General features: G+C 40.8%; 2 protein-coding genes across 7 annotated transcripts in view; both read left to right on the forward strand.

Annotated features, from left to right (window-relative positions):
- Positions 1-906, forward strand: part of LOC132783430 (monocarboxylate transporter 7) — a 29,599-nt gene extending 28,693 nt beyond the window's left edge. Inside the window, exon 11 of the mRNA XM_060788578.1 lies at positions 369-906. Within this exon, the coding sequence (XP_060644561.1) occupies positions 369-780 (412 nt within the window). The 3' untranslated portion in view covers positions 781-906. The remainder of the gene's footprint in view (positions 1-368) is intronic.
- Positions 907-5,619: 4,713 nt separating this feature from the next.
- Positions 5,620-19,518, forward strand: LOC132795150 (uncharacterized). Of its 6 annotated transcripts, XM_060805685.1 has the most exons (21): positions 5,620-5,743; positions 5,933-6,443; positions 6,716-6,762; positions 7,718-7,855; positions 7,925-8,106; positions 8,174-8,356; positions 8,920-9,060; positions 9,402-9,479; positions 9,973-10,292; positions 10,350-10,662; positions 11,216-12,752; positions 12,816-13,054; positions 13,255-13,439; positions 13,862-15,300; positions 15,370-15,565; positions 15,633-15,767; positions 16,487-16,899; positions 17,328-17,533; positions 17,613-17,776; positions 17,871-18,012; positions 18,077-19,518. In XM_060805685.1, exons 2-21 carry the CDS (start codon positions 6,377-6,379, stop codon positions 18,126-18,128), a joined length of 6,177 nt encoding a protein of 2,058 aa, XP_060661668.1. In that variant the 5' UTR covers positions 5,620-5,743; positions 5,933-6,376; the 3' UTR covers positions 18,129-19,518. The 6 variants fall into 6 exon arrangements, with proteins under 6 accessions (XP_060661668.1, XP_060661660.1, XP_060661677.1 ...); XM_060805677.1 differs by having other exon boundaries at positions 5,620-6,443; XM_060805694.1 differs by having other exon boundaries at positions 5,620-6,443; positions 13,255-13,385.
- Positions 19,519-20,352: the final 834 nt, after the last annotated feature.

Consider the following 20,352-nt stretch of genomic DNA (forward strand, 5'->3'; position numbering starts at 1 on the left):
TTCCCCCTCGACAAATTATCGACTATTGTTCGTTGAAAACTAGTGCAGCGAAATATATTTTAGGAAAACAAAAAGCCAGCAATTGGATTGCTTATATCGTTCAATAATGGAAGTTGTCGACATTGCTTGAACTCAACGATGTTGATGTCTTCTGGTATGATTAAGTTTTCACATCAGATGATGAGATGATTGCTCTCGAAACATGACGTACAATTATCGAAATGTGAAGCCCTACAAATCCAATTGAGAGTTGTTCGGCTTCCTGTCAACGTCAATAACAATCGCTGCACTTGCACTTGCACTTTACACACGCTATTTACGAGCATTCACCTCACCTCACTCCTTGTGTTGCACGTGTTTATTTGCAGATCTCAGGACAGGCAGCAACTCATCTGTACTTGCAGCAGTCCCCCATCCACCACCTATGGAGGAGTTGGAGCTGGAAGTTCAGCGCGTAGCCGAAGTGTGCCGGAGGGTTTGTCGACCATGTCGCAGCAGTGTAACTGCCGTCATGGGGCAGGCGTGCCAACCGCAGCGCCCTCGCGCGAGTTTATCTACGTGCCACACGCCTACGCATCATTGCAGCGCACGCCACATCGACAGAGTCGTCAAACAGGAGGAGGAGCAGCAGCAGCTGGCACAGGAGCAGGAGCAGGAGCAACGGGAGCAACTAACAGCGGTTGTTCGGCAACGAGTCGCAATCCACAGTGCCGACTAAAACGCTCACAATCGCTGTGCCGACCCGTTCACTTTGTCGAGCAAATCACCACCTCCGTGTAGAGCAAAGAGCGAGGGTTAGTCAAACCCTCGGTAGAGTAGCATATTTTGTAGTAGTCGCCGTCGTCGTCGTCGTGCAAAGTTACGTGAATCGAATTCAAATTGTCACAGAGAAAAAATGAAAAAAAACGAACACACATCTTTTCTAGTCTTTTGTCGTAGTTAGTAGCACGCATAGTCCGAAGTTCGAAGTTCGAAGAATGAAAGTGGAATGGCGAAACTTGTAACTGAAAAACCCACAAAAAAAATACACAAAAACGCAACTCGATGAATTTTTAACTATAAAACCTTTTAACAATTTCTACACATAAATAACCAAAAACTTAAACCGTAAATCACACACACAAACACACACGCATACACAAACCAGTTGGCGAAGGGCAAACGAAAAGCTTTATCATTGTCTCGACACAAACACACCCACAAAAATGTATTGCAATTAACTTGGCAACATTTTCATATTACCCAAAAGGCAAAAGCGCAACAATAAAACGCAAATATTATGCGTATGAGTAAACAAAAACAAAGAATCAAAGAATGGGGCAGCATACACGTCGTATACTTTATGTACTATAGCAAAGAATGAAAGCCCGAAGGGGAGGGGAAAACATACACACATACATATATTAAATGGTCCATTTTAACAACGTACACAAACAATTTATCCACCGATACCAATACGATATATACTCGACTCGATTCGACTCGATTCGATTTGATTCGACTTGCACTCAGATCGAGGCCGTCGGCACAGTTTTGCACTGTGTGCGTATACTTTATTTTTAAATGAAAAAATGCGTATTACTTATAACATACACAAGCGAATTCGATGTAATAGGAACAACACTTTCTGCCAATATACCATTCGTTGTGGGATTGAGCCTTATTTTAATACAAACAAGAATACAAAAAAACACTTCAGTAATTATAATCGAATATATTGAGTGCGTATTTTAAACAACATTTGGCAGCAATAGCAAAATAACAATAAAAAAAACAACACAAGAATTTTCTGAATCGTATTTACAAACCATTTGGCCATAAAACAATGAACCAACCGCAATTGCACAATGTGCATAAATAAGTAATATTAATAATAATAAATTGGTTGGAAAACTCAAAAATAATAATTACGTGGGACATATGTGCAAAATCGAACTATGCGATACGGTTTAACAATGAAATTAAAAAAAAAAAAAAAAAAACTTGTTGAATTGCAAATTCAACCGAAAATCAATAAAGCATAAATTTCAATTATATTTAAATAAATTATTAAGTAATAAATTCATTAAATTAATGAATAATTATAACTCATTAAAACGAAAAGCCATTTTATAAAATTCTAGACTTAGGATCGGCAAGGTCGATGCGCAATTATCCTTGCAGAGCAGAGCAGAGATTCAATTATCAGGCAAATTTTCTCGTAAATTGCAATTTAATAACTATTTATTTCATTCGATAATGTATGTTCGTATGTGGTCAATTATTTGGCATTGTCGAGGTGCTAGAAACACAATAATATTATTCAAAACACATTATTTATTTATCGAACATAAACTCTCTGCAAGGATTCAGTTATCTGGGGGGAGGCATAAGAAATAACGAGATAAGGAATGCGATTGCCTTGAGCAACTAACTGCCATAATCTGCAATAAAAATGCAAAATTAACTATGTGAAGCTCATAAACATGAACATCATCAAACTCATAAACATAAAATAAACTCGACACTCGAAAGCAAACTCAGCTCAGCTCAGTTGCGTTGCGTTGCGTTCAGTTCGGCTCATAAAATCTAATTAGCCATAAATTCTTTCTGCGTTTGAGAAACAAACACGTACAAAACTGTCTAACAAAATCTGTAAACAATTTCAATAACTGCAACTATTTTCACTGTGTGGCGTGTTCGCTGAAAAGTTTTGCATAAATTAGGCATAAATTGTGTTAAGCTTACAAACATGAACACACACACGCACACACTCACACTCTTCTCACTCAAACACAACCACAAATCATGCATATCTAAATGCCCTAATCTAAACAAAACAAAACAAAAAAATGTTTAATTACGAAAAATACTATTTCAATTTGTCGCAAACTATTTAACTTAAGATACAATTGTAGCTAAATGAATTTTGCAATGAGATGAACATCTATTAGATATGGAAAATTGAAAAGTAGTAAAAGCAAAATACAAAATACAAAATTTGTAACTCATAAATTCGAAAATACTTTAATATGAACTTTGTAACTCCTTATCATTAGTAGTTTAGTGATAAATGTTAATAAAACGCAAAATGCAAATAAACGACAATGCAAATTGTAATTGAAAACCTTTTCCTACCCACGCACACATGGACAGAAATAGACTTAGGGTTAACCACAGCATTAACCACAGCATGGATGAAAGGATTTGGATGATGGTGGGGCGGGATTTCAATGGACCGCAATAAACTTTCATTTATTACGTGCTAAAAATTAATAAACTCTTGGCCGAAAAGTTCAACATTTGAGACCAACGATGTCATATTTCATTTATTAATTAATGGCATTAACATAAAGCGTCAATTTGTGTCACCAAAACTCACAAACACACACACACACGCTCGCACAGAAGCCCCTTCTAATACCGGTGCGAATTAAAAACTTTGCTGAGCTTCTGATGCTTCTGATGTCAGAATGAAGCCACGTTTTATAATATGTACCAGAGTACATATCACCCGAGGCGCCATTATGAGACGTGCCTAGACTGCAAACAGTTGAACAAAGAGCAGCAAGCAGCAAGCAGCAAACTACGACAACAACGATAACAACTGGAGCAGCAGTCTGCTGGGATGGAAGAAGCAACAACAACAACAGAACGGCGTCAATGACATGCTCAATTTTTCATGCATTATGCTGGCGCACTACTGTGCGTATGCTTAATATTTGCCTGATATTGACTCGAGCACAAAGCACAGTTAAGCTTCGAATATTTGCCATGTAAGCAGCAAACACACACAGACACGCACACTAACACAAGCACAGACACAGCGAGAAGCGGGAAGCCCTAAAGCCAGCCTAAAATGCATAAGACAATTTGTGCTGCCTGCCAAAGTCTATATAAATGTCTTACGACCGTACTAAACACAGCCAACGACTATTTATATACCCAATTATATGTATGTGCAACTACTATATACATATATATAGATGTGTGTGTGTGAGTGCTGTTTGTATGTATGCGGCAACTGAACAAACAGATCCAACAATAACTACGATTGTTGTGTATATATTGTGTTAGAAAGTTAAGCCATCGCGAGTCCTCGCAACAAGTCATGAATTGTGACATTTGTTAAGATCTTTGAACCTTCCTCCCTCAAACAAAAGTTTGCAAAGTTCGCTTAATTTGATATGCAACATATGTCAGGTTTTCAACAGCATTTAAAGCATCGCATAAATATTTGAGAATTTCATTTCGCATAGTTTCACTAACTCATAAATTTAGCGAACTCATTAGATGTTGTTTTCAATTAAGTTTTGCTGCAAAGCAGACATATTTTTAAACTAATATTGAATCTCATTTTAAACTTTATTCGAAATGGTTTCTTTTATCTTAGAAATTGTTCGATCTCATTAAGATATTATTCTCGATTAACTGAAATATAAATATCAGTTAATATAATAATTTATGGAATTATGGAAAATAATTTGCTATTTTATAGAATGATATTCAACTTTTTTTTTATTTTGTTATATAATTCCTTTAACAAAATTCATGAAATGATTTGCTCCACATATGATATTACTCTTATAAATTCAATCATTTTAGAACAAATTACAAAAGAATAGATAAATAAATCGTATGCAATTAAAATTACTTTTAATTGCAATATTAACTTTTTTTAACTTCTATTAAAATTCAATTAAATTTGATTGACACTGTGATAATGAGCAAAATTAATTAAAAATGTTTAATAAGCATAAAATTAGCTTTTTATAATTGCATTTAAATACTTATAATTGTGTTATTGGACAGCAAATACTTTTCTACAAAACTGTTGCTCATTTTAAGCTACTGCCCAAAAGTATGCAATGAAATACCAGAAAAAAAAATGCTGCTGCCTTTAATTATATTTTTAATACGATAACTAAACGTGGAATTAAGCCTAAGGGAAAGAGCATAAGACGCGCGTTGATGGTTGCCTTGAAATGAAGTGTTGCTGTTTCGGGGGTTGCTTCTAAAGTCAGCCAGCTCCCTAACAGAGGCCGCGTGAAAACAGCCGCATGGCAAAGTCAACTTCGCGCCGCATTGTCGTTAAATTTGGCTGAACACTGAGGTGCGGTGTGAAAGGGAGACCAACTCATCAGTCGCTGCCCTGCAGGCTCGTGTCGTGTTGTCCTGGCCAACGGTGTCGCTCGTTGTGTGTGGGTTCGTTTTGTTGACACAGTAGCAACCAAGCGACGTGAGTGTGCCAACAGAGTGTGCCTGAGAGGAGGAAGAAGAGCAGCTGCTGTGCCGGCAGAGATGTAATTGTACGCTTAACATGCGCAAACGCACATGCAAATGCTGGCGCTCTGTTGCCTGCTTCCAGGCGTCTTTCACAGTTCATTGTTGCGCTTTTGGCTGGTCACACAAAACATCTGTTTTATGTTTGCCTTTTGCTTCCAGGAGCGCGTCACGCATTGCGCACTCTCGCTCTCTGGTTTGCTCTCTCTCTCTCTACAGCATCCTGGCAACGGTTTTATATCATATGGAATGGATGCGTCGCTATGTGACCGCATGTTGCAAAGCCAGCTTCAAGCATCAGCATTAGCAGCAGCTGCCGTTACACAGCCTCAGTTCCAGCATCAACGCCACGGCGCACGGAGCGTGTTCGCGAAATCGTAGAGCAAAAGCTGACCAAAAGCAAAAAAAAAATCGGAGACACGCAGCAGCAACGCACACACACACACACACACTCACACAGGCTGGAGAGGCAGGCTATAAAGTAATTTTCAGCCAGCACACAAAACTTTGCTTAAATTCGAAATACAATTATAAACACATTAACCAACTGCTAAACTGGCATGGATAAAAAACGAAACATTTGAGCAACGTCAACGTCAACTTTACAATTTTATACAGTGCGTTTTCATTTCGCTGTGTTTTTTTTCCTTTCATTTTTTTTTTTGGGCAGTGCGAATATCGATTGCTGGGTGCCTTGCATAAGTCCAGAGATTGGTATACCAAACGCAACTCAAGTTAAGTAAAGCAAGGGCACCGAGGGAGAAGCGAAGGAGAGGAAAGTGGAAAGGCACAAAGCGAATGCACAAGAACAACGAAAGGCAACTTGTAGAAATTAAGTTTTAATTATACATATTGAAGGGATAAGCACAATAATGATGACTACACTGATGATGATGCAGCATCAGCAGCAGCAGAAGCAGCAAAGGCAGCTCGAAGCAAACACAAAGTGAAATTCAAACAATTGACAGCAGCAGCAAAGAACAACAACAGCAACAACAACAACGACAACGAAGTTTATATATAGCGTCAGCAGAAAGCACAATTCGAGCAAAGGTGTGTGTGGCGCGTGTGTGTGTGCGTGTTTGGCAGTGTGTGTGTTTATTTTTGGGACAACATGGATATCGCCTTGCGTGGCACAGCAACAGCAACAGCAACAACAACAGGCTCCAACACAGGCTCTGGTAAGTCCTTGAGAGTCACTGAACTGACGGTGAACTGAGAACAGAGAATTCATAGAGCACACACTGAGAACTGTGCGAACTGTGTGTGGCCCTGTCACAAACATGACAGTTCAAAGACAGCCAAACAGCACACACACTTAGCATAACACATGCAAAGTACAGTAATTGTGTATGTGTGTGTGTTAGTGTGTATGTTCTGAATCATTTGTCTACAACTAAGAGAACAAGCCAAACGAGACAACTACAAAACAAACTAAACAATTCATTTGCAGGTCTACATCATGCTGTCTCATTGGGCAACATCGGAGTCTCCTCGAAGGTTGGCCTAAAAGCAATTTCACTTCAACCTCCTGACATTATGCGAGATTAATGGACGAAATTAACTAGCGCATTGACTAACTAAAATAAATAGCTGCAATCACCATGACTAATTACGCAATCCGAAAGCATTACACTTCATTTTCATACGCACTGTGTGCACATTTATTTTCATTTTTTTTTGTTACTAATTAACTATTAATGGTGTTATACTTTTGAACTATTCAAAATTAAAGTTCTTTTTATTACTATTACTATTATTTTACTTGTTTCTATCTGGCTTTAGACATGTTTTCATTTATTTTTATGTTTTATATATATTTAATTCATCCTCTTTATTTAATTTATATAAACTTAATAACTTTTTACACATTCCTGTAATTAATTTGTCTATTTATTCATTTTATATTTTACATTCTTTTCATTTTATTTATATACTCGATGTTGGTTTTTTTTTTTTTTTAAATTTAATTTACTAAATATATTTTTGATTGTTTTAAAATACTTTCGATAACTATATTTGATTTCAATTGTATTAAATTCGTATCTAAATTTATCATATCTAACCAACAAAAGTATCTTTTGTTTATTTTATTTCTACTCGGCTTAATTTTTATTTAAATTTGGCATATTTACATACTTTTCAATCTTTTATTAGATATAATTTTCATTTATTTTATTTACCTTCAATTAGATACATTTCCTTTCTAGACTTGTCATATTAACTTTATATACATTTAGTACGTTTAATTTGCATATAATTTGTTAAATTTCTTTGAGCCCCAGAGACCTTTTAAAAAGTTACGCATACGCCCCGCAAAACTTATTAAATTAAAAGTTGTCGCACAAAATTTGCTAAAAATATCCACACAAATGTTTCATGTTTGTTTTGCGCTTCAAGTTTTTAATTTGATTTTTGGTGGCTTTGATTTCAAACGTTTTGTAATCCTTATCAGGCCACCCATTCCAGCCACATGGATCGCAGCTACGACTCTGAGGATGAGCACACGGGTCGTCGTCGCCTGCGTCATACGCTCTCCACCGAACTGCAGCCTCGCACCTCAGTCTACTCACGCGGCGATATAAGGGAACAGGTGAGAGAATTGTAAATAATTTAATTACTCAATTTCTAAATTGCATATTCTTTTTATTTTTTTGTACAGTACTGCCTTACCGATCGCCAGTTGCATAGCATTGAGCAACGTCCACGTCGCGAACGATTCTTTGGCTGCCTCTCTCGGCGAGGACAAACACAAGGGAGCAGCTTTCTCGGCGGCTGCGTGGGACGTCGAGTGCCCTCCGACGAGAACTTGGCTGCTTATGCGCCCTTCGAAAAGTATCCACGGTGAGAGGTTTAATTTGTTACTAAGTTCTCTTTTGAAACTTACACACATTGTCATCACTTTTTGCAGCTATCAGAATAACTATACGGACACACACGAATTGGATAGTTCCTATTTTCGCCGTCAACCGGCATCGATCCTAAGCACCGGCTCCAAATCGACGGAACCGGATTTGGGTGGTCGTTACACCTGGATTGGTCAGCAGGCGCAGGTTAACAACAACGCCAGCAACGATTATCAACTGGAATCGAGGTACGAGTCAAATACAAATTCTACTTTCTGCTTTCCACACAATCCCGTAAACAAATCCCATCAAATTGTACAAAAATGCAAAACTATGTGCTATGCTAAACTGTCGCTAGAGATCATGCTTAACTTTGACTGTCGCACTATCCGTAGTCTCTCTGTCTCTGTATCTGTCTCTGTCGCTCGCTCTTTCTCTTGCTCTCACTCTATCTCTATTGAACTCTACACATTTCGTACTTTAACTGCTTGCTATGCTTGCCACTCGAACAACAACAATTGCAATTTTATTGTGCCTAAACGCTTTCGCTTCTCTGTAATATACACTGCAATAAAAAATACAATCTACCACGTAATTCTAAATTCCAATCCAAAAAAGTCAAAGAATGCTGTAAAAATATTTTCCTATACTTTTCGTTATTCATTCACCTTCCCCCCGTCTTTCTCTCTCTGTAAAACAACTAAAAATTAAACCTAAAACCAAAAACTGAAATTACGAAATTGCAACCAAAAATGAATAATCACAAATAATAATGAACATAATGAAATGTGATATGAAATGTGTAAAAAAGGGCAACTTGTTGTACAGCACCACTTGAATCCTTTTACCAGGATATATTGCTACGGAATTATTATGTCGAGCTTCGCGCTCCACCACCACATCCTACACCACCAACATCACACACCAATCAAATCGCTAATGTAAATGTTTGGTATGTAAAGTGATATTAAAACAAAACTAAAACCGTAAACGTTTAACTATTAACTTTAAACTTAAACCTAAAATTAATCTGGAAATTGAAATTTTAAAACATGAAATTAAATCCGAACATCTAAATTAATCTTAAAATGAATTATTAATTAAGAGTGCGCTAATCAAATTATTTAATATATACATATACTATATATACATATATATGCATATTTTATGCTATGTGTCTGCACGTGTCTCGAACCACAGAGAGCAATGTTATAGTTTTAGTCCACAGATTAAGTGAGCAAACACTTTCAGGAATCCTTATTAATAGCCTTTGTTTTATGGTCTGTTCCACAGCTCTTACCACTGCCCCACTTACGCCACAATGCCAACCACACAGCAGCAATACCAACAGCATCAGGCTGGCAATCCCAGGTGAGTTTTAATTATGAATACTCCGAGTATACTCAGACGAGTCATTAATCCAGAGTCAGCTTAGACAATTTGACAAAAGCTGTAGAAAGGAGTAGCAAATTAATATTCATGTAACTAAGTTAACAAGAAATAAATTAAATTATAAAATAATAAATTGAAAAGAAAAATATATAAAATGGGGGAATTATAAGAAATTAATTAAGAACAAAAAACAATTAAGGAATCTTATCTCAAATCTTAAAAAAAGGTTCACGTTAAAGTAAATATACAAATGGCTAATAAATATATAGACAATAATTCATATCAGGTATTATTGTTATATCAGGTATTAAATAATTATATTCCAGTTTATCAGAGTAAAAATTGTTTATAACATAAATCTAAATACAGAAAACCATCTATAAAGTCTAATTCCTCTTTAACCCAAGCAATTTCATATATCAATCATCTTTTAATATTCACACTTCTTTCCATTCTACACTCTCTTCCACAGAACCAAGCATGTGAGCTTTGCGAGATCCCACACGCTCACAAGCTTCGACACTGTCAACGCGGGATTCCGATCATCGGGACGCTTGAAAAGCGCTCGCAGTCAGGAGCGTCTCATTGGTGGCAAAAAGCCCATCATTACCACAGGCTCCATGTACGAGACACTGCAACCAATGCTGCCACATCAGCAGCATCCACAGCATGCGCAACAGCAAGCAGGGCAGCCACAACAGAGCTCCACGTTGCCCAAGACTTGGGTGCCAGCTCCTGTCCAACTGCAGACCTGTCAGCATCATCCCATTCATCTGCATCAGCAGTTGCCAGGTGAGCTAATTTCCTAGTCACCCCTTTACTCTCACCTCAACTGTCTTTAATTCGCAGAGAACATGTTGGGTCTGATCATACCGCAAGCTCTGCCATTGACGTTGCCACCGCCAAGTCCCGAGGTGCTTATCGTGGAGAAGAAGTTCCGCAATGCGATGAAGACACAAGCCACCCAAACAGATGTTGCCGCTCGTCGTGAGGGACTCTCCAACTCACAGATGCTAGCTCTGAGTCCTCGTGCACCACATCGCATCAAGGTTATGTCGCAAGGGGCACAAACCAATGGTCTGCAGAATGGCAAGAAGCTAACGAAGAGTCTGTCGGAAATACCCAACGGCAAGGACTTGCAGCATCAGCACTATCCGCAGGGGTAAGCTAGGATTTCTTACTCATAATTAACTATTGTTTTAGAAAAATAGCTTTTTATTGATGGAATGTCATGGCTATAAAATTGCCTACTTTTAGATCTAAACAATAGCTTCTATATTTTATTTGTATATTTCATAAATCAGAAATTTTAGTTTTCATATTATTTTTTTTATTGAGGCATGTTTTTACTTTTATTATTATAAATCTGTTTTAAAAATTGCGTATATAATGTATGCGTATACTTAATATTAGCTTTGACAAATTCGCTTTTCCTGTGTATGCATATTAATTATTATTTTTGTAGGCAATTTTATTAAACTATTATCGAAAATAATAGAATTAAATTATTGTTTAAGCCTGCGTATACTTAATAATAATGTTTCTTTATTAGAAATGTGAGAATATTTTTTAATAATTGTAATAAGTTGTTTATCATAACATCATATATAATTAACTAATTTGTTTGATTCATAAAAAATCAATCAATCAATCAAATTAATTCTCAATATGCATACTACGTATACTTAATATTCATATTAATTTCAAAATTTCAGATCTGGCTATCCGCATGAGCTGATCTATCGCACGCAGTCACAGGACGTGACACCGCTGCAAACCCTCTCGGATGCCCAAAACAACATCATGTATTACAAGCCACCGCCACCGCTGTTGGATGCGCACAGCTATGGCCTGGGCATGGAGCACTTGAATCGCACTCGCGGCGAACAGAATGTGGAGTATGTGAATGTGAATGCCGCTGCAATGGCGTTGAACGAGAGCTTCGACTACGAGAGCAACAGCTTGCCGAGGCGAGCTTGCACCTCGCATGCTCGCACCGAAACCGATTACTTCTCCAACAGTTTGCCACGTCGTCCGGATGCGCTGCACAGTCACGATGTGTGCAAGCACATCACCGAGTGCGCTGAGCTAATGACGGACAGTGTGCCATTGGATTTTACGCGGCCACATCTATTGCCACCGCCCAGCGACTTTTGCAAGAACGATGAGGATGTCGTTGAAGATTACTACGACGACGAGGAGGAGGAGGATGTGCGAGCCCATGAAACTGAGAGCTACAGCTCGGAGGTATGCATGGATCAAGCGGTGGCAGCGGCTGCTCAGAATCGCCGCATGTCCATGTTGCCGATGGACGATTCTCCCTTTCGACGCGATGATCTGCGCCGTCAATCGATGCCGGTTTATGGGCAGACAGAGAAACTCATCGATGGCTTTGGGCCGCGCACATCATTCAGGCGTCGCGATAAGGTCAGCTGCTTTGCGGACGAGCCGTCGCCACGGGATGAGCAGGAGATCTTTATAGATTTCAAGCCGCATGTGTCGCCCAAGCCGAGTCCCAAGCAACAGCTGAAGCATCGCAAGCAGCACAAGGCCGAGATAGCGATGCGCAAGATGCAGCAACAGAGATTGGCCCAAGCGGCTGCGCTGACACTGCCCAAGCTGAAGCAGCCTCTGCCAGTCGAGCATGAGGCTAGAAAAGTTGAGCTTGAGCCCAGCGACGACGACGAGGACGCTGACGACGATGACGAGGAAGAGGAGGACGAGGACGAAGAGCACGATGAGCAGGCAACGCACTCGCAATCGCATTCGCAGTCACAGTCACAGCACGAACCAGTCATGGAGCTGGAGCAGGGCGATGATGATGAGCCGCTCTATGAGAATATAACTCCATGTGGCTGCAAGTTGGAACCACTGCCAGATCAAGTACTCGACAAGCGGGCGCAGTTCCGCAAGCGTTCGGTGAGCCTGGACGATGATTATGCTGCATTGACAGCTCCTGGCTTGCGGTTGCCCTCGACGCCGGCTAGTCCTTGTCGGGAAGAGCTGCTGCTGGCCAATGTCTCAACTTATCCATCCTCAGACTCGCTGGCCAACGACAATACACGCGATCACTCCGATGGCATTTGGAACGAGTCGCAGGTGACTGTGCTGACGGCGGAGCAACGCGATATCTCCGATGGTTCCTACAGCTCCAATCTGCTGTTGACTCCGTCGTCGAAGCGTAAGAATCTACTGTTGCAGCATCAGCAACGCAGCTCTGTGGACACAGATGCTCTGGACTTTGAGGAACAGGTAAGTGGGGAGAGAAGACCTGTTTGCCATTCTCCTGAATTGATCATCTTTTCTCATCTTTAGAGTCCCACCTATGGTCTACAAACACTGCCCAAGATCATAAGGACACCCACGCCCACCACAGCGAAGCCAGTTGCCGCTCAACTGCATCCGGTCATCACGCCCGCCATCGCTGTCACCCCCTCAAGCAATCAGCTGCCGGATGCAATCAACTCGCCGCTGCCCAAGCGCAGCATGGTTGCCAGAGGCTCTGTGCCAGATGCTCGGCAATTGATGTATGTCACTGGCGTGCCCAAGCAGCGGTAAGTCAACAGTTTTCTTATTACATACAGGGTAAAGAATTTGATATTGAAATTAATTTTAGAAGAAACCAAAAATGTTCATTAGTAAATGAATGATTAAAAATCTTTATTTAAGAATAATTTATTAAATCAAGAACTCAATACTAAAATATTCTTAACTCAAGATAGTAAAGTAATCGACGTTTCTGCTCCTTCCTTAGCCACTCGGATGCCTCGTTCCTACCTTCTACCGGCGGAGATTATGCACGCAGCGCGGACATTTCGGAGTGCAGCACGAATACGAACACAGATGAGTATGCCACCTGCACGGACAACTCGAAACGCACACCAGGTATTAAGACACCGCCGACAACGACAAGCTCATCGTCGACCACACAAGTGCCAGGTTTGGGGACCATCTCTCAATCTCAACTATTGTGTGTTACATCCATGAATGTTGTGTGCGTGTCCCGTGTTATGTCTCAAAACCAAAAAAAACAAAACAAATCCCCCACCAAGCACCAATGCAGTGTGGGTCAGTCAGTGTGTCAGTTCACCAATCATACTCAGTCTCCTCATGCTTAGATCACTAGATACTCTAGACTTTAGCCTTATGCCATTAGCTCATCAACACATCCTACTCAATCTCTCTGTTGCTCTCTATTTGCTACTTCTCTCTCTCTCTCTCACTCTCTCTCCACATATAGTGTTTGTTGTTGTTGCTTGACGAACGCCTTGCCCGCTCTGCTTTAGCTGTCTAGTCGAAACCTCCAAACTGTTCCAACCACTAAAGAACTTTTTTATTTTCTACAACTCTTCATTTCACAGTGTCCACACAGAGTTCGCAGCTGGAGAAAACACATGCGGGATCTTCCTTCGAGAGCGCAAGTTCACTTTACTCCATGCGCGAGGATCTGCTGCAGCACGATGAGAAGGAGAAACAGGAGAAACTCCCACTCAAAGCGAATCAACTCAAGTCCCCCATGGGCTCGTTGGCCGAGCTGGCAAGGAAATCGCCTTCGCACTCCATCAGCAGTACCACTTCCTCGGGTAGCTGTCAGATCTCGGGGCAGGCCATCAAATCTCCTGCCCGCGAGTGCCAACCGCAGACTGTGAGCAGCTCTACCTCTGGCCAGATGAAGGTCAGTGCTGCAGAGGCAGCGCCACAGCAGAAACCCAAGCCGGAGTCCATATCAGAGGATGAGCGCAGCGAAGTTCGTTACTCCTCCTCCGGTTACTACGAGAGTCCGCATGACGACGAAGACGAGGAGCAGCGTGTGGCACCCAATTGCAAGGCTCGACGTCAGCGGCAGGAGGATGAGCGCAAGCGGCGCAAGACCAGCATGAAACTGGATATTGAGAAGGAGAACATGCGAGCGCTCACGAGTCCTGTTAAGAAACCCACATCAAGTGCCGTCAAGCTTCAATCACCGGAGCAGCACAGCGCTGGCTTAAGCATCGATGGCGGCAGTCCCAGCAAGATGAAGCGATTCCGTCCCAAGATACGACGACAGTTGCGCAAGAGCTCCCGGGAAGATGTGCTGGCTGCAGCGGCTGCACGACGTGCGCGTGCCACGCCCACCATTTATGGTCTGAGCAGCGCCAGTGGCGACACCGAGTTGCTGTTGGATGGCAGCATGACCAGCACCATGAGTCCAAGAGTAACCACAGCAGCTACGGGTACAGCAACAGCTGCCGCAACAGCCTCAGCTGCGACAACAACCACAACCTCGGCTTCTTCGACAGGAACTGCCACGTTGCAGCAGGAACAGGTGGCGCCTCCTGTGCTACGAAAACCCCACAGCTGTGCCACGCCCACAGCTTTGTTGTCGCCCAAAATGCCAGCAGCTGCTGCCTCTGTGCCGGCTATTAAATCCGCCTCGGAGGCTGGTCAGCTAAAGGCTAAATCAATTGAGTCCCTACGCTCCGTTTCCCCCGGCTCGGACTCTGTGTTCTACAGCGAGGCAGATGGCAACGCCGCAAGTGCAGATCAGGGTCATTGTCTCCACTGTGGCAAGGAGATGGAGGGCAAGACACATAATAATACAGTCAGCGAACTAGCTGGCGATTCTGTAGAGTCGATTCCGTACATCGAACAAGAAGCGGACATTGTGAAGCCACCCTCGGACTTTGCCGATTCCCCGGTGACCACTAAGACCACACAACGGCTATATAAGAAGATGGATAAACGCTTTCGTTCCGAGGAGCGTTACCATGGCGAGCGAGGACGACACTATAAAAACAGGCAAGAGAACATTAGAGCCAAGGTAAGACAAGGAACTTAGGATGAAAATTCCAAATTTTAATTTATTCATTAAATGAAAATTCCATTTTAGAGCGAGGAACGTGGTCGAGCTCCTAGTTTGCCCAACACGCCCATTCTACGCCCCGCCGGCTCCAGTCCCTGCGTGTTGCCTGACATTAACACTGAACAGAGTCAGCACATCATCTACAAGGGTCATTACGATGCCGGGCGCTATACGCGTTTAACGGACGATGATTTGTGGACACAACTCGATCATCAGTGCTTTGGTGAGCTTATAAAACTAATCATCACATAAAAACATTTCTTATTATTAAATTCTTTAATTTTTGCCAGATCGTTCACGAGAACGCCGTGCATCGACGGAGTCGGAGAAGGGTTTCCATGCCAAGTACCAGGTGATACTACATCGGTTGGTACAACGACGATGCACCCTCGAAATGTACCATCGGCAGAAGCACAACAACTTCCGTAAGTGGAACCCCAAGGGGAGGCACCCTGTTTCAGTTGCTATATTTGGCACAACGTGCACGTAAAATTGCTGAGAGAGAGAGCTTTGATAGTGGGTCGGTCGGTCGTTCGGTCTGCTGCTTCTCTTGGCTTTTCATGACCGGCACTTGGCACACAAAAAACAAAATATAAATACATATAGAAACAAGCATGTGAGAGGGGAGAATAGTTTTTTGTGTGTGTTATCGAAAATAGTCGTAGTTGCGGTGCGTACTTTGTTGTGTGCCGACGCGACGGAGGGCAGCACCTCGAGATCTCCCGGTTTAAAATCAAAACTCTGTGTGTGCTAAGTGCCAAAAGAGACGCAAGTTGTCCGATTTGAAATAATTATTTACACAATTCTAGAGGCCAAATGATTGGTGGGTAAACAAAACGTCCAATACTCTGCGAAGATATAAATTATTTCTCTGGAATTGTAGAATTAATATCGTCGAATTCGGCGCCGGAATCGGTGCGTCGCAAACTCGAAGAGGTGTTAAAGTTAATGCTACTGGTGTGGGCACGTGAAAGTTTCGTCATATCCACGCTCAGCAATGGCACGCACGGTAATGTGTCCGGAAATAAAACCGCACAAATCATGCTGACATTATAATCACCCATTCATTCATATACCTACACTATACATATTCATTTATGAGCACTCACAATTTATTTAATCTCTCTCTCTCTCTCTTACGCAGGCGTCGACAAAACGGTTGTGGTTAAAAGCGATTCGGGTGAGTTCGGATTTCGCATTCACGGCTCCAAGCCGGTTGTGGTGGCTGCCATCGAACCCGAAACGCCAGCGGAGAGCTCTGGCTTAGAGGTTGGCGATATTATCATATCGGTGAATGGCGTTCAAGTGCTGGACAAGCATCACACCGAGGTGGTCAAGATTGCTCACGATGGCTGCGAGAAACTCGAGCTACAGGTGGCTCGCACCATTGGTGTGCTCATGCACGAGCAGCTGGAGCCACCCAGTGAACCCATCTTCAGTGGTTATCTGTGGCGTCAGAGTGGACAGGCCAAGGGTGCGCCCAATACCAAGAAATGGGTGCGTCGCTGGTTTTCGTTGCGGCCGGATAATTGTCTCTACTACTACAAAACGGAGGATGTAAGTTGAATTTGATTAATTGAACTGGTTCTTCAATTAGCTTAGCTGAACTAGTTCGCTACTAACCCAATTAGCTTGTCAATTGTCGATTAGATCAGTGATGAATGGATGATGATCATTGAACGAAGTAAAACTAGTTAGATGTACATAAATAATTAAGCTGCGCATAAGTGATTCTTAATGAACGTCTAGAAAGTTAAAATTACATAAACTAGTTTATGAAAAATGAAAAGTTACTACATGATAACTATATAGGCTATTTATCGTCAAGGAAGTGAAAGCTTTAAGCTAAAGAAATCAGTTTCATAAAAATATATGATTGTTTTTATTTTTAAATAGTTAGTTTCGGTTAGAACATGTTTTATATTGTTAGAAAATGCAATAGTTCTGATTACATGCCATTTTTTACTGCCTCTTAATATATCTAGGACTCACAGCCGGTTGGTGCAATGATAATGGCCAAGCACACGGTGGACTTGTGTCCACTTGACATCGGTAAGCCGCATGCCTTCAAGGTGGATTCTGGTGAAGGAATACCGATGTATGTTGCCGCTGATTCCGAGGAGTTGGCCAACAGATGGTTGAACCTGTTGCGTCAGGCGGCGAATCAGGACAATCAGTGGCTAGACAAGAGGTAGGGGCATGGATTTTGGAGAAACTGGTCGACAAAAATTATAATGTTAAACAATCTCTCACATCTCTTTCCCTCGTAGCGCTCGCTGTTTGTACCAAAGTCCGGGTAGCATTTTGCGGCCGGATTGTTTTGGTCATTTGCTGAAATTGGGCTCAAGGTGGTGCGGTTGGTCGAAACGCTATTGTGTACTTAAGGATGCCTGTCTCTATTTTTATCAAGATGCAAATAGCAAAAGTGCATTCGGTGAGTCACCTGATATACATACAATGATAGATCGAACGCGTGTGGCTAATTAATTACAATGTTTGTTATTGTTGTCTGAATTTATTTTGGCTAGGCATGGCCTGCTTGCATGGCTATAAAGTGGCCTCTATGTCCGCCAATGCGTCCGGCAAGAAGAACTCTTTCGAGATCATACCACCCGAGGCCAAATTGCGTCATTATTATTTCTGCACCGAAAGTGAAATGGATAAAAAGCGGTAAGACACAAAATAAATCAGTGAAAGTCGCATTTTCCTGTAAATAATATATTGAATCTTTCAGTTGGATATCTGCACTGGAATACTCCATAGATCGGTGGATCAAGTCCGGGTAACTAAGGTTAAAAACACGCTCCAGATCGGCTTTAAGTAGCCGACGCAAGCGTCGCAGTTTTAGCTACTTCATGGATTAGATGAATTCCCGGAAGCTTAAATTCTCTGATTGGGACATTAGTACGGGTACTAGGTACTATCAACTAGCTCTTAAGCAAACCACAACAACCACAGCAAACAATAGTGAATTCTAGATAGAAGTCGAAGGAGATACATAGAAAATAGTCCAGTGTTTTTTATAGCAACTAAGACAAGGAATTTAGATTGCCAGTCGAATCGGGTTTAAATATATATAAAAACAAAAACTATTTTGAATAGCCCTTAAAAACAAATTATGAATAGAACTTTTGGTGTGTATTCTTGTTATATATTATAGCTTATATACATACTTATGTTTAGTGAGGTTGTCTTGTTATACACACACACACATAAACACTTACATGTAGCATATAGTATTTACATATATAGTCGTAATACCAAGCATCAGACCAAATTATTGTCTCTAAAACGTGTGAAAACTGTAGAAGCATCACAGTGGGAATATTTACAAAAGAAATAGAAAAGATATAACTTTCGCATAGATGTCAAAAAGCTCATGACCAATTTCAAAAGCAACCCGCAAAAAAATGACTAAAGGAGGTTTAAATCTTAGAAAATAGTACGAGTAATAGAACTTCAGAAATCATAAAACTAGTTATTATACATTGTACTTATGTATGGGCTGTTTCAAAATCGGTTTAAATATTTAGTTCGATTGCAAACGGTTTTCGTCCTTATTGGAAGAAATAAAAGAAAAAGATGTGCGGTATAATGAGGTTTATTAGTTAGACACAATTATTATTATGATGATATATGTATGTATAGCTTTTTTATATGTAAAACACGATGAAAACACATTGTAGCTAAGCTTAGTTTTTGATAGGTTGAGTTTTTTTGAATAAGTCGATCGTCGTCTGTCTGATATTTAGAAAAAAAACAACACATAACAATAATATGGAAAATGCTTTATGGATAGAACATACACACAAATACACATACGAAAATATTTCACAATCCAGTAGTTACTTTGTCATATATGCAATATATGGTCTTTTTTTGGATCAGTGTGTGCAATTTATAGCTTGAGTTTTTTGTTAAATATGAGTATATGATATATTTGATATATTTTAAATAGAAATTTCCGAAAATCAATGAGTGTGCTGGTTCGTTTATATAATACTTATAATATATATGTATACACGAAACCAAAAATATATACACAAACAATATATAGAATGTATAGTATATACTCAGTGACAGCCATTTTATGTTATGTAAGTTATCAGTGGAAATGACAAATTGAAATAAAAAACACTAAATAAGAGCTTTAATTATTAAATAAAGAATCTACCAAGAACAACAATTGACAAATGCATTGAAATTCTATTGCTGACAGCTCGAGAACACTGAAATGCATCAAACAATCATTAATTAGACTCGCTTACCCAACGTCTCCGCCTAAGCCTTCTCCTACCTGACGAGATTTCATACCTCTGGCAGCATTTTAAATGCGATCAATGAACTTGTCCGGACTCTACGGCTTTGGCTTGTGGGCCACATGTCTTACACAAATTTTGAGTAATTTCTTTCAGATCGTAAAGAGCTGCAAAATATGCACAAGGCAATCGGCACTCGGCAGTTGCCGACCAGCCTTTGGTTCGGTAGTCTGCACTCGGTAGTCGGTAGTCGTTCAACGCATCGGCAGTAAGAAGTCAACGACTAGCATAACAATTCGCTCGCCCTATGAGACTGCTACTGTTTTTTCTTATTCCTCTTCTTTTTATTCTCTGCCCCCCACCACCTGTGCTTGCTTTTGTTGTTGTTTGCCTCAACTGCTACCACTGCATCTACTACTAGTTCTACCTTGGGCTGCTGCTTGTTTTTTTCTTTGGATGCACACCACAGCAGAGCAACAACAAACAGCAAACAGTAATAATAATTTCGTTCCACTGTGCGCTGGGCATGCCATCCACCTTAATTATCTCTTATTACTGTTTTCGTCAACCTGAGCCTTTCTTTGTATTATTTCCTTTTCGTTTTGCTTCTTCTTTTGCTTTGCTCGATTTTCTTTGCCACTTTTCCAAACAGTTGGTGGCATCATCATCATCATGGTCCTCTACGTCATCGTTGTTATCGCTAAGCGCACCAACATCATCATCAGGTTGTGACGATCATTACTTCGTCTAA

This window comes from Drosophila nasuta, chromosome 2L, assembly GCF_023558535.2.
Source record: "Drosophila nasuta strain 15112-1781.00 chromosome 2L, ASM2355853v1, whole genome shotgun sequence".
Classification (NCBI taxonomy): domain Eukaryota; kingdom Metazoa; phylum Arthropoda; class Insecta; order Diptera; family Drosophilidae; genus Drosophila; species Drosophila nasuta.

What these genes read in the sequence shown, in the direction of transcription:
- LOC132795150 (XM_060805677.1), top strand. Translation starts at nt 6,377, where the DNA reads ATGGATATCGCCTTGCGTGGCACAGCAACAGCAACAGCAACAACAACA. An exon ending in AGGCTCCAACACAGGCTCTG is followed by an intron (nt 6,444 to 6,715) that starts GTAAGTCCTTGA and finishes ATTCATTTGCAG; the next exon opens with GTCTACATCATGCTGTCTCA. An exon ending in GCGGCGATATAAGGGAACAG is followed by an intron (nt 7,856 to 7,924) that starts GTGAGAGAATTG and finishes TTTTTTGTACAG; the next exon opens with TACTGCCTTACCGATCGCCA.